Raw genomic sequence first — 14,989 nt, forward strand, 5'->3', positions numbered from 1 at the left:
ACATAACCTCAGTGTATTAGTTTCTAATTTTCGCTATAACATCATAGCGTGACATTTGTGTCAATTATCTTCTAGCATAGGTGATTCTGCGTGGTGGGAGGGGGGCCTCCAAATAAAATTCTGCTTAGGGCCCCCAGGAGGCTCGGCCCGGCACTGGTTGTCACTCCTTTATTCTATGTGTGTGCAGGTTTTGCTGTTAAAAGATCGCTAGTGCTCAAATTCATCCCTTTCAAGTCTTGTCTTGATATCAGCTTAAGAGCTGATCGTCACCAGACAATACTTAACAGACAGAGGGTTATTTAATAAACATTAAATAACTTTAAACAGTGCGTAATTGCACAACAATATTATTTTAGATTCACTTTATTACAACACTGCTTTGTGACAAATTATCCTATGTTGTTTTTCCAGACTGATTTCTGATTCATCATTTGCATGTAAAATAACTGTTTAAGATGATCCACTACAAATGAGAAGCTTTTAGATTCCTAAGGAGATCAGTGCAAACATTTCTGCCCTTTAGAAAAAATCTAAATGAGCTTCAAATACTGTTAATTAATACATGTAGAAAATAATTTTATACCCATTAATGTACTAGAAGATGAATCTCAAAAAAGTAAACTACTACTATCAATGACTAGTGAATCAGTTACAAAGGCAAAAGCAATGATTAAGATAAACATGATTCCATATGTAGCATACAGTATACTCAATTAACAGTCTAAAAACCACATTAGTAGCAGGAATGGTGCAGGCATATATACAGGGGATGTTGATGAAAGCAAAGCGCAGGACTTTCAGCCCTCTGCCAAATTGCCTTGATGAGAGTGGATCTTCACATTTCTCAATTGTTCTGGTTCTTTCTTTCTGTTCCTCTTTCTTCCCATGTGTTGTTGAGATGTCCGGCTTCCAAATTGTTGTGACTTCTTGGAACATCCTGTCATATATAGTTACAGCTTCAAGATGGTTAGTATCAGATGGTTAGTATCTCAAGAGACATTCAGTGTGGTGAGCTGACAACAGATGTCAATCCCTTCGCTTACTCAGCGGTGAGTGACAAACCCTCAACCAAGTTTATCCAGGAGAGAGATAATTCCACACAAAATCCTGGGACAAAATCTCCATGGTTGTTATATTCATTAAAACCCTTTGAAAATACCTTACACAAGACAATTATCTTTGTAAAGTAGTTGCAAAATCATACAAGAAAAGTATTCATTTATAAGTGTGACATAACATTTCTTTGAAATCAGTTATAATTAAACAGTCTAGATTAGTGTGGGCTCAAGTATAACAACATTTTCCCCACAAGCTGACAGTCTGGGTTGACCTGCAGAAAAATAGGGACACTAAGAGTCACATCTGATTATGCCACAATGCTACAGCAATCAGAGTAAATTTAGGAAATTATTTCCACCAATGCAGATTATTGTACATGTTAAGAGAGTGCATTATGACAATGTGCATCTATACACTTTATTTGTTCAACATTGATAAATAAGCACATCATAGAGGTGTCCTCTATGATGTGCTTCTGGTGCTCTGGCTGTTGAGAGTAATGTTTTGGGACACACAAGGAATCTTCTTAACCACCAGTTTCTTGAAGTGACTCTGGAACCTTTTCCCTAGAAATGTGTAAAACATGGGACTAATGCAACAATACAAGTATGCAATGTTCCGGGTTACGTAAATTGCATAATCTATTTTTTCTGAGTCAGAACATGGTATTTCTTCCCCATCGTTTAGGGAAGCTGAAATCTGAATTGCTTGAAGAAGGCTTACAATATTGTAGGGTGTCCAGCAGGCAAAAAAGGTGAAGATAATTACAAATATTAGCTTTATGACATGACACTTCTGTATTATGCGGGTGGACAGAATGCGCACTGTGATCCTTATGTAGCAGTACATGATCATTATCAGAGGTAAGAGAAAGAAAACCAGGAACTGTTGATAGTAACTGACCAAACGCCAGCGTTCCATACTCCTCGGTGGTAACCCTGACTCCTCACACAGCAATCCATCAAATTGGGTTTTCCACACATTTCGAAGAACCAACTCTTTAACACTCGCAACAATACTGACACACCAAACTCCAATAGAAGAAATTATGGCATACATTTTTTTTCTTCTCTTGGCAGCTGCAAGTGCATGCACCACTGCGAGGTATCGGTCAAATGTCATGAGTATGATGAAGAGGATTGAGCTATAGAAACCTATAAAGTAGGCACTGCTGACCATTTTACACAGAGCTTGTCCAAAGATCCATTCAGATAAATGATAAACAGCCCAGAAAGGCAAACTGGAGGCAAAAAGGATATTAGACAGCACCAGATTCAGCAGAAAGATGTTTGTCACTGAGGTGAGCTTCTCATATTTGTAGATGATGAGAAGGACAAACCCGTTTCCAAAGTAACTCAGGAGGAAGTTGACACAGTAGAACACCGGGATAAATTTTGCACCGAACTGATTAACATTTTTCTTTGTACACAGTTCAACAGTTTTACTGACCACGTAGCTCAGATCAGTTGTGTCTGTTGCATTCTTAAGGTTCAGGAACATCTGATAACTATAATCATCCTCATCCATGGCGGATATTTCTCCTGTGACACAACAAAGAAATATAAAAGTCACAATAGAGTTAGGTTAAAATGAACCTTCTTGTAAATCCCACATAGGGTTGAGCATTCTGACAGAAATACATAAATCTGAACAAACTCACAAATAAAAAACAAAGTCAAACATACTTAGTTCTGTAAAACATGTAAACAGACACTATTAGATTTTTTAAAATCATAACATGAACTTATTCAAATCAGTTGGACAGTGAGTTTGTGCTTCAACATCAAAATCATTTTGCAACTTTTTAAATCCACCTTTAAGGTATTAAACATATAGAACTTATATGTAGAACTTTATTTTCACTATTTTGACTTAGTCTTGCAGTTAACCTAAAATGAAATTCTTCTACGGATGTGACCTTTTCTTTCTTTATCATTAAAGTGCATTTTGATTTTAAATATATATCACCAAAACAATTTGTAATGACTAAATTAGGCTAATAAAGAAGATCAAGATCCATTTTGGAGGCAAAAGAGTTGCCTCTTCAAGGAACCTGAATCAAATGAACTGAATCTTTAAAAAGAGACAGTCCTCCTGCAATTTTGGCAGATGCTCATTGGCAATATTTTCATTTTACATGATATTATCAGGTCAGAACAAAACTTATCAGACATCAGTGTAAATTTGTTTCAGAATTAAGAAGTAGCAACCATTGGGGTGAAATTCTTCAAATCGTATCTTTATATATTTAATTATTATTCTTGCAGAGTGTAAAGTTGGATAAAATTGAATATAACAATCTTTTTTCTGGCATTCTAAAATGTTTTATCTAAAAGTGATAAAGAGAAATATTTTTGGTGTACGACTATTTTTTGCCTTGGTACAAGACTGGAGTATCCCCCACCTCTCACCATTTGGCACAAACACAGTGAAAATATAACATTCAAAAGGGCTTTAGAAGGTTTCCAGTGGTTATTGAGCAAGAGGTGAGCTGCACCACAAACAGGTAGTAATTTTCTCATTTCATTTCTACAGTCTGCTGCCAGCCTGATTGAACACACCTGCTCACAATCATCTCCTCCTGGGTGTATTTAATTAGTCTGTTCCTTTCCTTCCATGCCAGTTCGTCTTTGTTTCTACCAGTAAGTGTTCTAGCCTTTTTCCCCAAGCTTTCTAGCCTCTAGTGACTTTTTGACCTAGTATTTTGTGTTGTCGACTCTGCCTCAGCCCAGTGTTTTTGGATAACTCTGCCCTCTTGACTGATTTTCTTGACTGAGTCCCGCCTGCCCAGTTTCTTGTCACAGTAGTTTATTTTATAGCTCTCCTGTGCCATTCCAGTTATAATGATTGCTTCCACACAACAGGCCTGTGTCTCAAAAAAAGTAGTAGTGAGAGTACTGTCCTCTGTGGTGTTCCTGTGTTGCTGACCACCTGATGTAACTTGTCAATCTTGGTAGGTGAAAAAATGAGGCAGGTAATACTTAAAGCAGTAAACAAAACAAATGAATAAATAAAAAAATAGAATTAATTGAAAAGGAAGTTAATTGGCTTTATATGGCTGTGAGTAACCTGGCTTAACAATTTGGAAATGGAACAGAGTGAGTAAAGTGGCAAGGGTGACCCGATATCCCCATTTGTGTTGGATTGTGCTGCATTTCAAACTCCTGTCTCAGTGTCCCACAAATTGAAACAATGTCTGGCATTTGACTGGGTTAAATCCTGAATGCTGGTAAAGATTCTCAGTCATCCAGGTCATGGTCATTCCAAAAAAAGTAAAAAAACAAAGCAACTGGACTTGTTTTCCGCAGTTGAAGACGTTTCGCTTCCTCTGCAGGAAGCTTTCTCAATTCAAAAGGTCTAGAGTAATGATGAGTAACAAGCTTTATACTACTGCCCAACAAAGACCTTGTAATGGCTTAGATAACATGCAAATTAAACAGAAACAGGTCCACCCCTTAGTAATGGGCGGTCGTTAAAGACATTAAGCCAGCAGATTGAACAGAAACTGGTCCACTCCTCTGTAACGAGGAGTCGTTAGGGTCGTTATTGGCTTGTCTTAAAGGAGCGATGTTTTGATCACCCATATGAGGGTGAGAATTGAGGTGATGATTGGCCGGAATTAATTCTAAAGCTGTATTGTAAGTTTTTGAGAGTTGGAACCTAAGGCCTTCTCCTCTGTTTAAGGTTGTTTTTTATCTCTTAACGTAGATGGCTTCCTTCACATCCCTTTCAAACCATCTGTCTTCTTTGTCCAAAATGTGAACATTTTGGTCCTCAAAAAAAGTGTCCTTTGTCCTTAAGGTGTAGGTGGACAGCAGAGTCTTGACCTGAGGAGGTAGCTCTCTTGTATTGAGCCATGTGTCTGTGGAGACGCATGGCTGCGTCTGTAGTGTTTTGTCCTTGGGATGCACCAGCCTCTGTCTGAGGGTCCTGTTTGGTTTGAAATGTACTGGGATTTTGTGTTTGAAGAAAATCCTCTTGAGTTTTCAGAGACTCCAGCAACATATGGGATGACAATGTTTTTTGTTTATTCTTTTTACCATTATATTCTGCAGCGGGTCTTTTGGATTTTCTTGTTGATTTGACAAAAGCCCAGTTAGGGTACACACAGGTTTGGAGGGCATCTCTGATGTGTTTCTGTTCCTTGTGCTTCCCTTCTGTTTTAGTTGGGACATGCTCGGCCCGGTGTTGTAAGGTTCTGATGACCGAACTAAAACCATTCAAACCATAATCCTATTAGCATAGAAAAACTATTATTTTACTCCCTTTCATCACAATAAGTGCAAATCTACTTAGATAATAGCCATTTTGTGGCAGGTGTGCAAACATATTAAAACTAGCACATGTTATAATCTCATTGGGCAAATTATTCTAGGAATTCATGGCAACAAAACAAAAGGCGGTTTTGGTAAAAGTCCATAAATTTTGCGATGTTGCACTCGCCTGTAGAGGTTGCCCTAGTGACTCTGTCTTACTGAGATAGGACTCAATGACTAAACCTTAAAGCTTGCTACATCCTCAATCCAAAAAAAGGTTAAAAAATAAAGCAAATGGACTTCTATTCTGAAGCTGAAGATGTTTCACTTCCTATCCAGGAAGCTTTCTTGATTTAAAATGTCTGGAGTAGTGTAGAGTTGCCAGTTTTATAGACCCGCAGGCAGGCCAGCTGACAGCTTTGCTAGGGCCCGGGACAACGCAGTCTTTTTGGGCCCCCCTCTACACCTGCCGCCAACACACACACGCGCACACACGCACGCACGCGCACACACACACACACACATACAAACACACACACACACACACACACACACACACTAAAAAAAAGTCAACTTAACTGTGTACTTCATGCCCTGGAAATCTCTGTATTTTATACTGGATATTTTCAACCCATCTATTGATTTTCGTGCACTAGTTAATCTTTTCTTCATCAGAGAACAGCAAACACTGCAGCAAAAATATGGCCTTTTTTTGACCTGCTGTATATTAGCCAGTCCCTAAGCTTGATGTATCATGAAACTGTTGACCTTCGGAGTTTTGTGATTTTTATTTTACTATTACAATTAAATAATAATAATAATAACCTTATGTTCATAGTGGGGTTTTTTCCCAAATCAACCTCTTATATCTTTCAATCCTTATGTAACTTTGTCTGTGTTGTGTGCACCTGCCTGTTGCTTTAATCCTATAAATTTCCCCGTCGTGGGATAAATAAAGAATTAGTAAATGTTATTTTATCTTAAATAACACTTTTTAATAGGATATATGTACTGGGTTCTTTCAAAGTCTTAATTAAATTTTCTGTGTGGGCTCCAGTAACATATGATAGATAATATCTACATTGAAAGTTAAGATGAACTGCTGCTGAAGACCAATCTGATCTACCTGGATGTCCTGTGGAGGGCTGAAACGCCTCAGTCAGAGACGTCTGTGGGTCTGTCGGGGCAATGAGAGAAGATTCCTCTCCTCTCTCCGTTTGTTGCCCAACGTTTTCTTGCCCATGGTTTTTCCCGTGCTTATATAAATTTGTTAATGTTAACACTGAATTCAACCAGCTTTTTACAAACCATACAGCATGATTTAATTTACGGTATTAAATTTTAGCCAAATGGCGCTTCTTTCCCTGTTAATGTTTTTTTCCGCTCGTGCAGTCCCTCTCTTTCTCCGGGTCTGATTTGAACAGCACCGCGGATGTTTGTGTTGGGAGCAGAGTGGGCGGGCCGGGCTGAGCCTGCGTGCTGATTGGCTGGCGCCGCTGAGCCATATAGGAGAGGGGAGGGGGAGCAGCAGAGTGCCGTGAGGGAGAGTTTAATGCAGCTTCTGCAAAGCAGCGCGCGCGCGCGCTGGTCAGAGTCAGTGTTGGGCCCCCCCTCTCTCCTGGGCCCGGGACAACAGACCCGTTTGTTCCTCCCCTGTCGGCGGGCGTGCCCGCATGCGAGACCTTGTTAGAGTTTCGATTTGCATGTAGATTGACCTTTTGGTCCGGGGGTGGATGGGGGTTCGGGGCCGAGCAGGTAAGGTGGATTGTGGGTTTTTTTTTTTGATAAGCCAATGCGTTGTAAGTGGGGCACTAGGGTGGGAATGTTTGTGAATGAGATAGTTTTTTTTTAACAGGTTTGGGTCCGATTCGCTAACCTTCCTCTCGCCATATGGATTTCGCTCCACCTAGCTCCGCTCACATCCATCTGGGACATCTCCCATAGAGAGTGATTTCTCTAACCAATTTTATTGTCTAGCCAATCAGGACGCAGGGCTGGAGTTTCATAGATGTGACGTAGTGGAGAAGCGACCGTGAGACTGTTTTGATTCAGATAGCAATGGCGGCTCGCATCGAGGAAGCAAGCATTAACATTGATGTTGCTATTTCTTCCGTGTTGTCCAATCTACCTAATATTGGTTCATTAAAAGAACATCAGAGAACGGCTCTGAAGGCTTTTGTTGGTGGAAACGATGGTTTCGCCCTTCTCCCGACCGGATTTGGCAAGTTTTGTTTTCCGGGGCGCGTCCGCGGCGGATGCAGACGCGCCCCGGAGCGGTCAACGCTTTTGTTCTCAACGCGGTCGACCCGGGATCGACTCCGACCCGCGGCGCTTTGCCGCCTGTCTTCCCCCTCTTCCTGTCAGCTCACTGTCAATAAAACGCGTGCCACTAGAGCCGCAAACACATTTAAAAAAAAAGTTTTGCTTTTTCCTGCGTCGCTCTCACAGCATCACGGGTTAGCTTCGGTGTGAGTGGTTGAAATAGCACGTCGATAAAGATGACAGACAAGTGGCTTATCCAATCATATGCAAGGATTTTTGATGAGGCCCAGCCTTCAAAAAAGGTAATTCCTATGGAGAGGTCCCAGATGGATGTGAGTGGAGCTAGGCGGAGCGTAATCCATATGGCGAGAGTCAGGTTACCGTTCCGCTCCCTCTCCCAAGAACATCTCAAGTTGGGTTCCAGGTACTCAGTGTTCACTTCTATACAGAATGCCTATCATTTATTTATTTAAACATTTACTTTCTCTCACCTATCACATTATACATGTCAGATTAAATAATACATATAATTCAGCAACAATATCAAGGTGTTACTTCATTGTATCTGTTATACTATATCTGTTGGTTGTGCTGTTCTTTTTACATCTCTCTTTGCAGGTGATGAAGCAGACTCATGGCGTTTTATGACTCTCTCCCTTTTATCTCTTTCTTTCACCTCTTCTCTTTTTTTCTCGTCTACTCCCTTTACTCTTCTACTTTCCCATTGTCCACATAATGTGATTACGTCCCACATGAATCATAATAAAGCTATTTACATGCATGAATCAAGCGGAGCACTATGTCAAAAGCTGACTGCTCCACTTGTGAAAGCATAATCTGTCTAGCTTTATTTGGCAATAAGACAACAATTCTTATGGCCACATTGCTAGACAGGACATTGGGAAAAAAAGAAAAAAGATTGACCTGGAACAATCTAAAAACGTCTGCAGCTGTTTCGGCCCATGTCAAGGCTGAACTATGTGAAGGATATGTCTGCTCCCAACACTCGAACTAAAATGCTGTGTAAGCAGAACTGCAGGCCAGCAGTTCCGGAAGTCGCTGGCAGGATGGAATAGATCTTGGAGAAGTTGGATGCTCGACTTTGGCAGAATTACCACAAATTTGGCTGTTTGGAATCACCATTGAGAAGAACCAGTAAGTCTTTAAATCAGACAAAAAAATAAAGAGTCTGCTTGCTTCAAAACAAATGCTGTTATCAGAATCTGGCCTCCCCTTGTCGGCTTCGAAAGTGCAGACAATCTTAATTTGTCCTGGATGTTATACAAACAATATGCTCAGTGACCTGAAACAGGGTGCAGGTGAACTGTTTCATAATGTGCCATCACTAGCAATGACTATGGCTGCGAGGGCTATCTGCCGCAGTTCACAGACCTAGACTAACATGCGTGCACACACACATGATTACACTAAATCACAGGCACACACACCACCTTTGCTGTGCTCCCCCTGTACTCTGCTTGTATCCTATTTTAGCTGTAGTTCAGAAATGTCAGCTCAGAGATCTTAGGTTGTCGCTTTAAGGATTTTGTTAATGTACGAATAGGAACAAGGTTAGAATTTTTAGTGATGAAACTAGTTTCAGTGAAACTAAAGTCTAATCAAAGATTTACTTAGCTTAATGTAATGTTTTTCTTTTGGTAACATATAACTAGAACTAATTAAGCTCTGCAATGTTAGGGATGATGCCTGTTCCAGTGAAATAAAACAAAAGAAGCTATTCTAGTTATAGCTTTAGAAAAGTTTGACAAAATTACTTTTGGTGAGAAACACCAAGGATTTACCTAGCCTATTTCTTATTATGAATAGATATAATTAAGAACTGGGATTTTTATCAATTTCTGTATGTTTGTTAATGTATGAAAGAAGTCTAGTCAAAGATTTACTTAGGATATTTATTTGTTACTGTAATATTTTTTTTCCTTTCCTATGTAATATTTTCCTATGTTTTTTCTGTTCATGTACAGCACTTTGAATCATTACTGAAAAGTGCAATATAAATAAACTTTCCTTGCCTATGCAAAAATGTGGACACAAGGCGAGGCGTGGGAAGGGGAGGGGGAAGAGGGAGCTGGGTTGCAGCTGGAGTGGAGGTAGAGAGAGACTTGTCATGCATCTTGTTTTGGTCTACAGACAGTGCTCAATAGCCCACCAAGTGGTGAGATTTTGCTGATTGCTCCTTTAGGTTTTGAATAATGGTTGTAGCAGGACCTTGAGATCTTTGGTTCCTACCCGTTTTGGCTCTTGATTTGGAGCAATTAATGTGAGTGCCTTGTGCTGCATGTTATCTTTGATGTATTTCTCATTCAATAATAATTTGATAAGATTTAGGAAGCTACCAGACTACAAAGAAGGACTGGATTAAGTATATATTGAAGTAGAAGAGTATGTGGTTCTGAAATGTTTAAGACCTAAAAGGATTTATTTCAAAATATCAAACATCTTTTACATATATTGTAACCTCTTTAAATGTACCTTGAGGTAATTTTTTATTTTCTAGTCTCATATTTCTGTAGTTTGACTCTCATATATTCTTCAGTAACTGAATCCACTTACCCAAATGCATAAATCTTATCAAGCTAAGCTATTAAAACACAGTTCCTTAAGTGCTGATAGCTATACTGAGAAGTATAGTTTTGAAATAGCAGACTTTACCCAGTGATCCGTGTTTATTTTGTCACACTAATACCGTTTTCTAAAATCAAGAACAGAAACTGCTGATCAGCAGCATGAAGCAATCAAGACTCATGTGCCTGAGCAACACTTGTTTTCCCTAACTTCTGACCAGAAATGATTCACTGTCATTTGTTAAGACACATCCTCTTTTAATTCCAGTAATGTTGAATTAGGTTGTAATAAAAATAATCTTGAGGTCTTGGATCTCAATGAGAGTACAAATATAATATAAAGATTGAACAAATACATAAATCTAGTTGTTTGGGACTGGGAGTTTTTCCCCCTTCGAAGCTGTCCTCAATTGTACCAAAAAACAACATAGAATACAAAATCTGAAAAAAAAAAAACAGCTAATCTTCTCCATTACTAACTAATAACTTGTAGAAAGAATAGGTGGTTCTGTATAAACACATACTTATTTTGACAGTCAGTCTGTCAAAATCCCTTGTTTATAGGGCAAGTCATAGTTGTTCACGATCAGAAATAAATTAGGTGCTACATCTGCTATGCAGCTCCTGGATGCTACATTCCTCCTACAATTTAATGGAAAAGCAAAGGTTCAAAAACAAAATCTTTCCATTTTGTAATTATTTTTTCAATAAATAACAAATAAATAGAAACTGGCAAACTCCTAAACTCCTACTCATTATAATTACGTCCCGATACATAAATCCCCAGAATTTTAAATACTTATTTTTCCCATGTAAATAAGAGTAGCTCCACTGGACATTGCCACAGTATATGTGGATAACATTATAGTGAAGTCTAACAAACACTAAACCTTTCTTCATCACTTCTTAAGAATCAACATTCTCCCAAAAACCTGATTTAGTCAGAAAATATTTTTTCAAAGGAAGTTGTTAAGGTAAACCCAATGAAAATGCCCATTTACCCATGTGTTTGAAAAACTCCACAATGTATTACAAAGAAATTTAGCCTTTAAATTATCTGTGACACCTTTTGTCCTATCCTGTTTACACATTAGCACCATCAGATTATTAACAAAAAGTTAGTAAAGCAGATACGTCTAAAAATGTGTTTGCGGCTCTAGTGGCAGATACGTCTATGGTTAAATATGTTTTTCTCAGATTGTTTTTCAAACTGTAAATATCACAGTACAATTTGTGTGACTTCTTTTTAAGTTAACACAAGCATTCAAAATGCATTAAGCCAAGCTATACTTACCAGTGCAGCTCTGCAGATATGCTATGGACTGTGGTCAAGACCTAACACGTATTTACATAAATCAGAGGGGGCTGTACTTTGGCAAGAGATGTTCTTCTGTGCTTTTGAAGGATTCTGGCAAAGACAGCATGACCTAATTAGCAGATACTGCACATTCAATACATCACATGGAAAACCTTGTATTCTCAGCCTTCCAGGCATCATATCTGCTCCAGAGATCTTCAACAGGTCAATGAAATCCATCATAGAAGTTGTAGTAGGAACAAGAGTGTACACTGATGAAATTGTGGTGTTTAACATGCAAAGAGCATGATGAGCAGTTGGAGAAGTTCCTGTATGGAGTGCAAAAGAGTCTGCTGAAGCTAAATATAAAAATTGTCAGTTGGTTTAACTGACATTACATTTTCAGTAGACAAGCTCCTGGGTGAAGGAGTGAAAATATACTATGCAAAATGTCAAGACAATTTGACTTTAAGTGCCTTGAGATGACATGTGTTGTGAATTGCCGCTATATAAATAAAAAAATGTATTGGAATGGACATAGCAGCCCCAGCTGAAGGAAAAATGAGAAGTGTGAGCTATAGAAATGATTAGTAATAAATGTCCTTGGTAATTTCATTCCTAATCTTTCAGCAAAAACTTGTCTAATAATGTTGGTTCATTAAGACAGTACGTTTAAGTGGACAAAGAATGGGACAGACTGAAATGACTGAGAATTGCGAGTCACTTGAAAAATTGTGAGTCATGTATAAAGTTATACATCTTTAGTTATTTATATATATATATATATATATATATATATATATATATATATATATATATATATATATATATATATATATATATATATGGTGTCAGGGCTCAGCAGACTGCACTGTGTTTTCCCCGGCCAGCGCAGTCTTTTTCCCTCTCCCCTCCTGGCAGGTGATTCGAGCTGACTGGTGGGCGGAGACACACACCTGCGGCTCGTTCAGCGGCGTGCGGCGGCGCTATAAGAACTGCGCTCAGACAGCCGAGAGATGCCAGATTGTTAACCTAAAGTGGTAAAACTCAGTGGCCCTTTGTCGTCTGACATCTCTCTCGTTTCTCCCTGTCTAACCTAAGTCTCCTGTGCTCCAGGTCTGCCTCCGCCTTGGGTCCCGTCCCAAGTGGCTCTCCAAGCCCTGATGTCGTCAGTCAGGTCTCCCGACAATTGATCTTCTGGAACCCGCTCCTCCATCTGGTTCTCTTGGCTGTCAACGGATCACCTTCACGCCGCTGCTGCTCGGATCCCTCTCCACTCCGCCGGACCGCCCACCTGCCTCTCAGTCATCTGCGGGAGGCTGCCCCTGTGCCCGTCTTTCCATGCCACTCCCCCCGGCTCGGTTCCTGCGCTACGCGGTAAGCCCTCCCACCCCTCCGTAAAGACGTTTAGGCGTGAGAGTTGTCCGACGTCTAACGTTCTGCCTCTTTTCCGCAGATTTCACTCGCTTCCTCCATACCGTCCCTTCAAACAATCCACGTTGATGCTCCTTGTCTTGCACGTTTAACAATAAACTTCTAAACCTGCTTCTGTCTCCAAGTGATCTCTGCATGTGGGCCAAACACATTAAAAAAACCATGACAGAAGAACAATCTGGCCTCCCTGACCCAGCAGAATCACTAGGAAGACAGTTCGCTGCCCAGCAGGAGCAGCTTCATACTCTTGAGCTAGCGGTCCGATCAACCCAGGAACAGCTGCAGAATCTGACAGCTCATTTCAGTCAGCTGACTGAAACACTGCGCGCTGCTAACCCACCCCGTGCTCCCGAGCTTTCTAGCTCTGTTCCCGAGCCTGCGGCTGCAGAACCACCCCCACTTACCCCGGAGACTTCCTCTCCTTGTCCGGAAAAGTTTTCTGGAGACAATGGGGATTGCGGGGGTTTTTTGTTTCAATGTGCCTTAGTTTTCAATCGCTCTCCACGCACGTACGCCCAAGACGGTGCCAAGATTTCTTTTATTTTACGCCTATTAACCGGGAGAGCTTTAAGATGGGCCGAAGCCCGCTTTCCCGATTGCCGACAGTTCGGCTGCACCTTTGATGATTTCGTTTCCGAGTTTAAGATGGTTTTTGCGGCTGAGTCTGATCCAGCTCAGCAGTCGCGCCAGCTGCTGGCTCTCTGACAGCGCGGTCGCCGCGTCTCGGATTTCGCTATTGAGTTTCGCACTCTGGCTGCCGCCGCGGGTTGGGAACCTCACGCCCTTAAATCAGTTTTTTTCCAAGCGCTTGATGAGGGTCTCAAGGATGAGCTGGCTCGCCTGGAAGAGCCGGGCACCTTAGATGAGTTTATTACCCTCGCCATCCGATTGGATAACCGTTTAAGGAGTAGGGGCCGAGGAAGGTCGGAGAGACTTTCACGTTTGCCTGCGCTTTCGCTCCCCGAGCGTGCTCCGTCCCGGCCCGTCGCGGCCCCTCCCTCTCCTCCGGAGCCTATGCAAATAGGTAGGGTTCATCTCACTCCGGAGGAGAGGCAGCAACGAATGGACTTGAAGCTTTGCATTTATTGTGCTTCCCCTAAACATTTTATTGGGGCTTGTCCTGAGCGACCAAAAGACCAGGTTCGTCGGCTATAGTGGGAGAGCCGGCGAACCCGATCAAATACTCAGCTCTCACGTCATCTCACGAATCTGCGCCCCCACTTTTTTGCTTACCTGCAATTCTTCCTTTGGCTCGTGAAAGTCTAAATCTTTTTGCTTTGATAGACTCCGGTTGTGACTTTAACTTGATCGATCATGCCTTAGTTTCTCTGAAAACGGTTTGAAACCGTTAGCTTGGTCACTCCCTTCCAGGTTTCGGCTCTGGATGGAGGGGCACTTCCCCAGATTACCCATCGGACCAAGCCGTTGGAAATCATTATTTCGGGTAATCACCGTGAACTGATCAGCTTTTATGTTTTTCCCATTAAACGGGCCCCCATAGTTTTGGAACATCCTTGGTTACTGGATCACAACCCTCGTCTTAATTGGGCCGAGCGACGGGTAGAATCCTGGTCTCTCTCCTGTCACTCCCGCTGTTTGCGTTCAGCTGTCCCGTCTAACTCATTGGCGGAGGACCCCGCAGTTAGTGATGGCCCAGTTGACTTAAACTTGGTCCCAAGGGAGTACCACGACTTACAACAGGTGTTTAGTAAAAGCAGGGCGGAATCTCTGCCGCCACATCGTCCCTACGACTGCGCCATAGACCTGCTCCCTGGCGCCCCTTTACCTGCTAGCCGTCTTTATAACATCTCCCGGGCTGAACGAGAGGCGCTGGAGAAATACATTAATGAATCTCTCTCGTCCGGCCTGATCCGTCCATCCTCCTCCCCGCTGGGAGCTGGCTTTTTCTTTGTGGGGAAAAAAGATGGCACTCTGCGCCCGTGTATTGACTATCGGGGGCTTAATCAGATAACGGTCAAAAATAAGTATCCTCTCCCACTGCTGTCCTCCGCTCTCGAGCCGGTTCAACACGCCATGGTTTTTTCAAAACTCGACCTACGTAACGCTTACCATTTGGTGCGGATCCGCCGGGGGGA

At 41.4% G+C, this 14,989-nt stretch overlaps 1 protein-coding gene across 1 annotated transcript; it reads right to left on the minus strand.

Moving 5' to 3' along the window:
- Positions 1-345: 345 nt before the first annotated feature.
- ccr12a (chemokine (C-C motif) receptor 12a) lies at positions 346-11,661 on the minus strand. The gene is made up of 2 exons (XM_012858980.3): positions 11,457-11,661; positions 346-2,600 (listed from the first exon to the last, which is right to left on the minus strand). Exon 2 carries the CDS (start codon positions 2,584-2,586, stop codon positions 1,522-1,524), a length of 1,065 nt encoding a protein of 354 aa, XP_012714434.1. The 5' UTR covers positions 2,587-2,600; positions 11,457-11,661; the 3' UTR covers positions 346-1,521.
- Between the last annotated feature and the right edge of the window lie 3,328 nt (positions 11,662-14,989).

The sequence above is a fragment of the Fundulus heteroclitus genome, unplaced genomic scaffold, assembly GCF_011125445.2.
Source record: "Fundulus heteroclitus isolate FHET01 unplaced genomic scaffold, MU-UCD_Fhet_4.1 scaffold_601, whole genome shotgun sequence".
Lineage (NCBI taxonomy): Eukaryota > Metazoa > Chordata > Actinopteri > Cyprinodontiformes > Fundulidae > Fundulus > Fundulus heteroclitus.

Excerpts from the sequence above, each read along its gene's own strand:
- ccr12a (XM_012858980.3), bottom strand. The coding sequence starts at position 2,586 with ATGGATGAGGATGATTATAGTTATCAGATGTTCCTGAACCTTAAGAAT.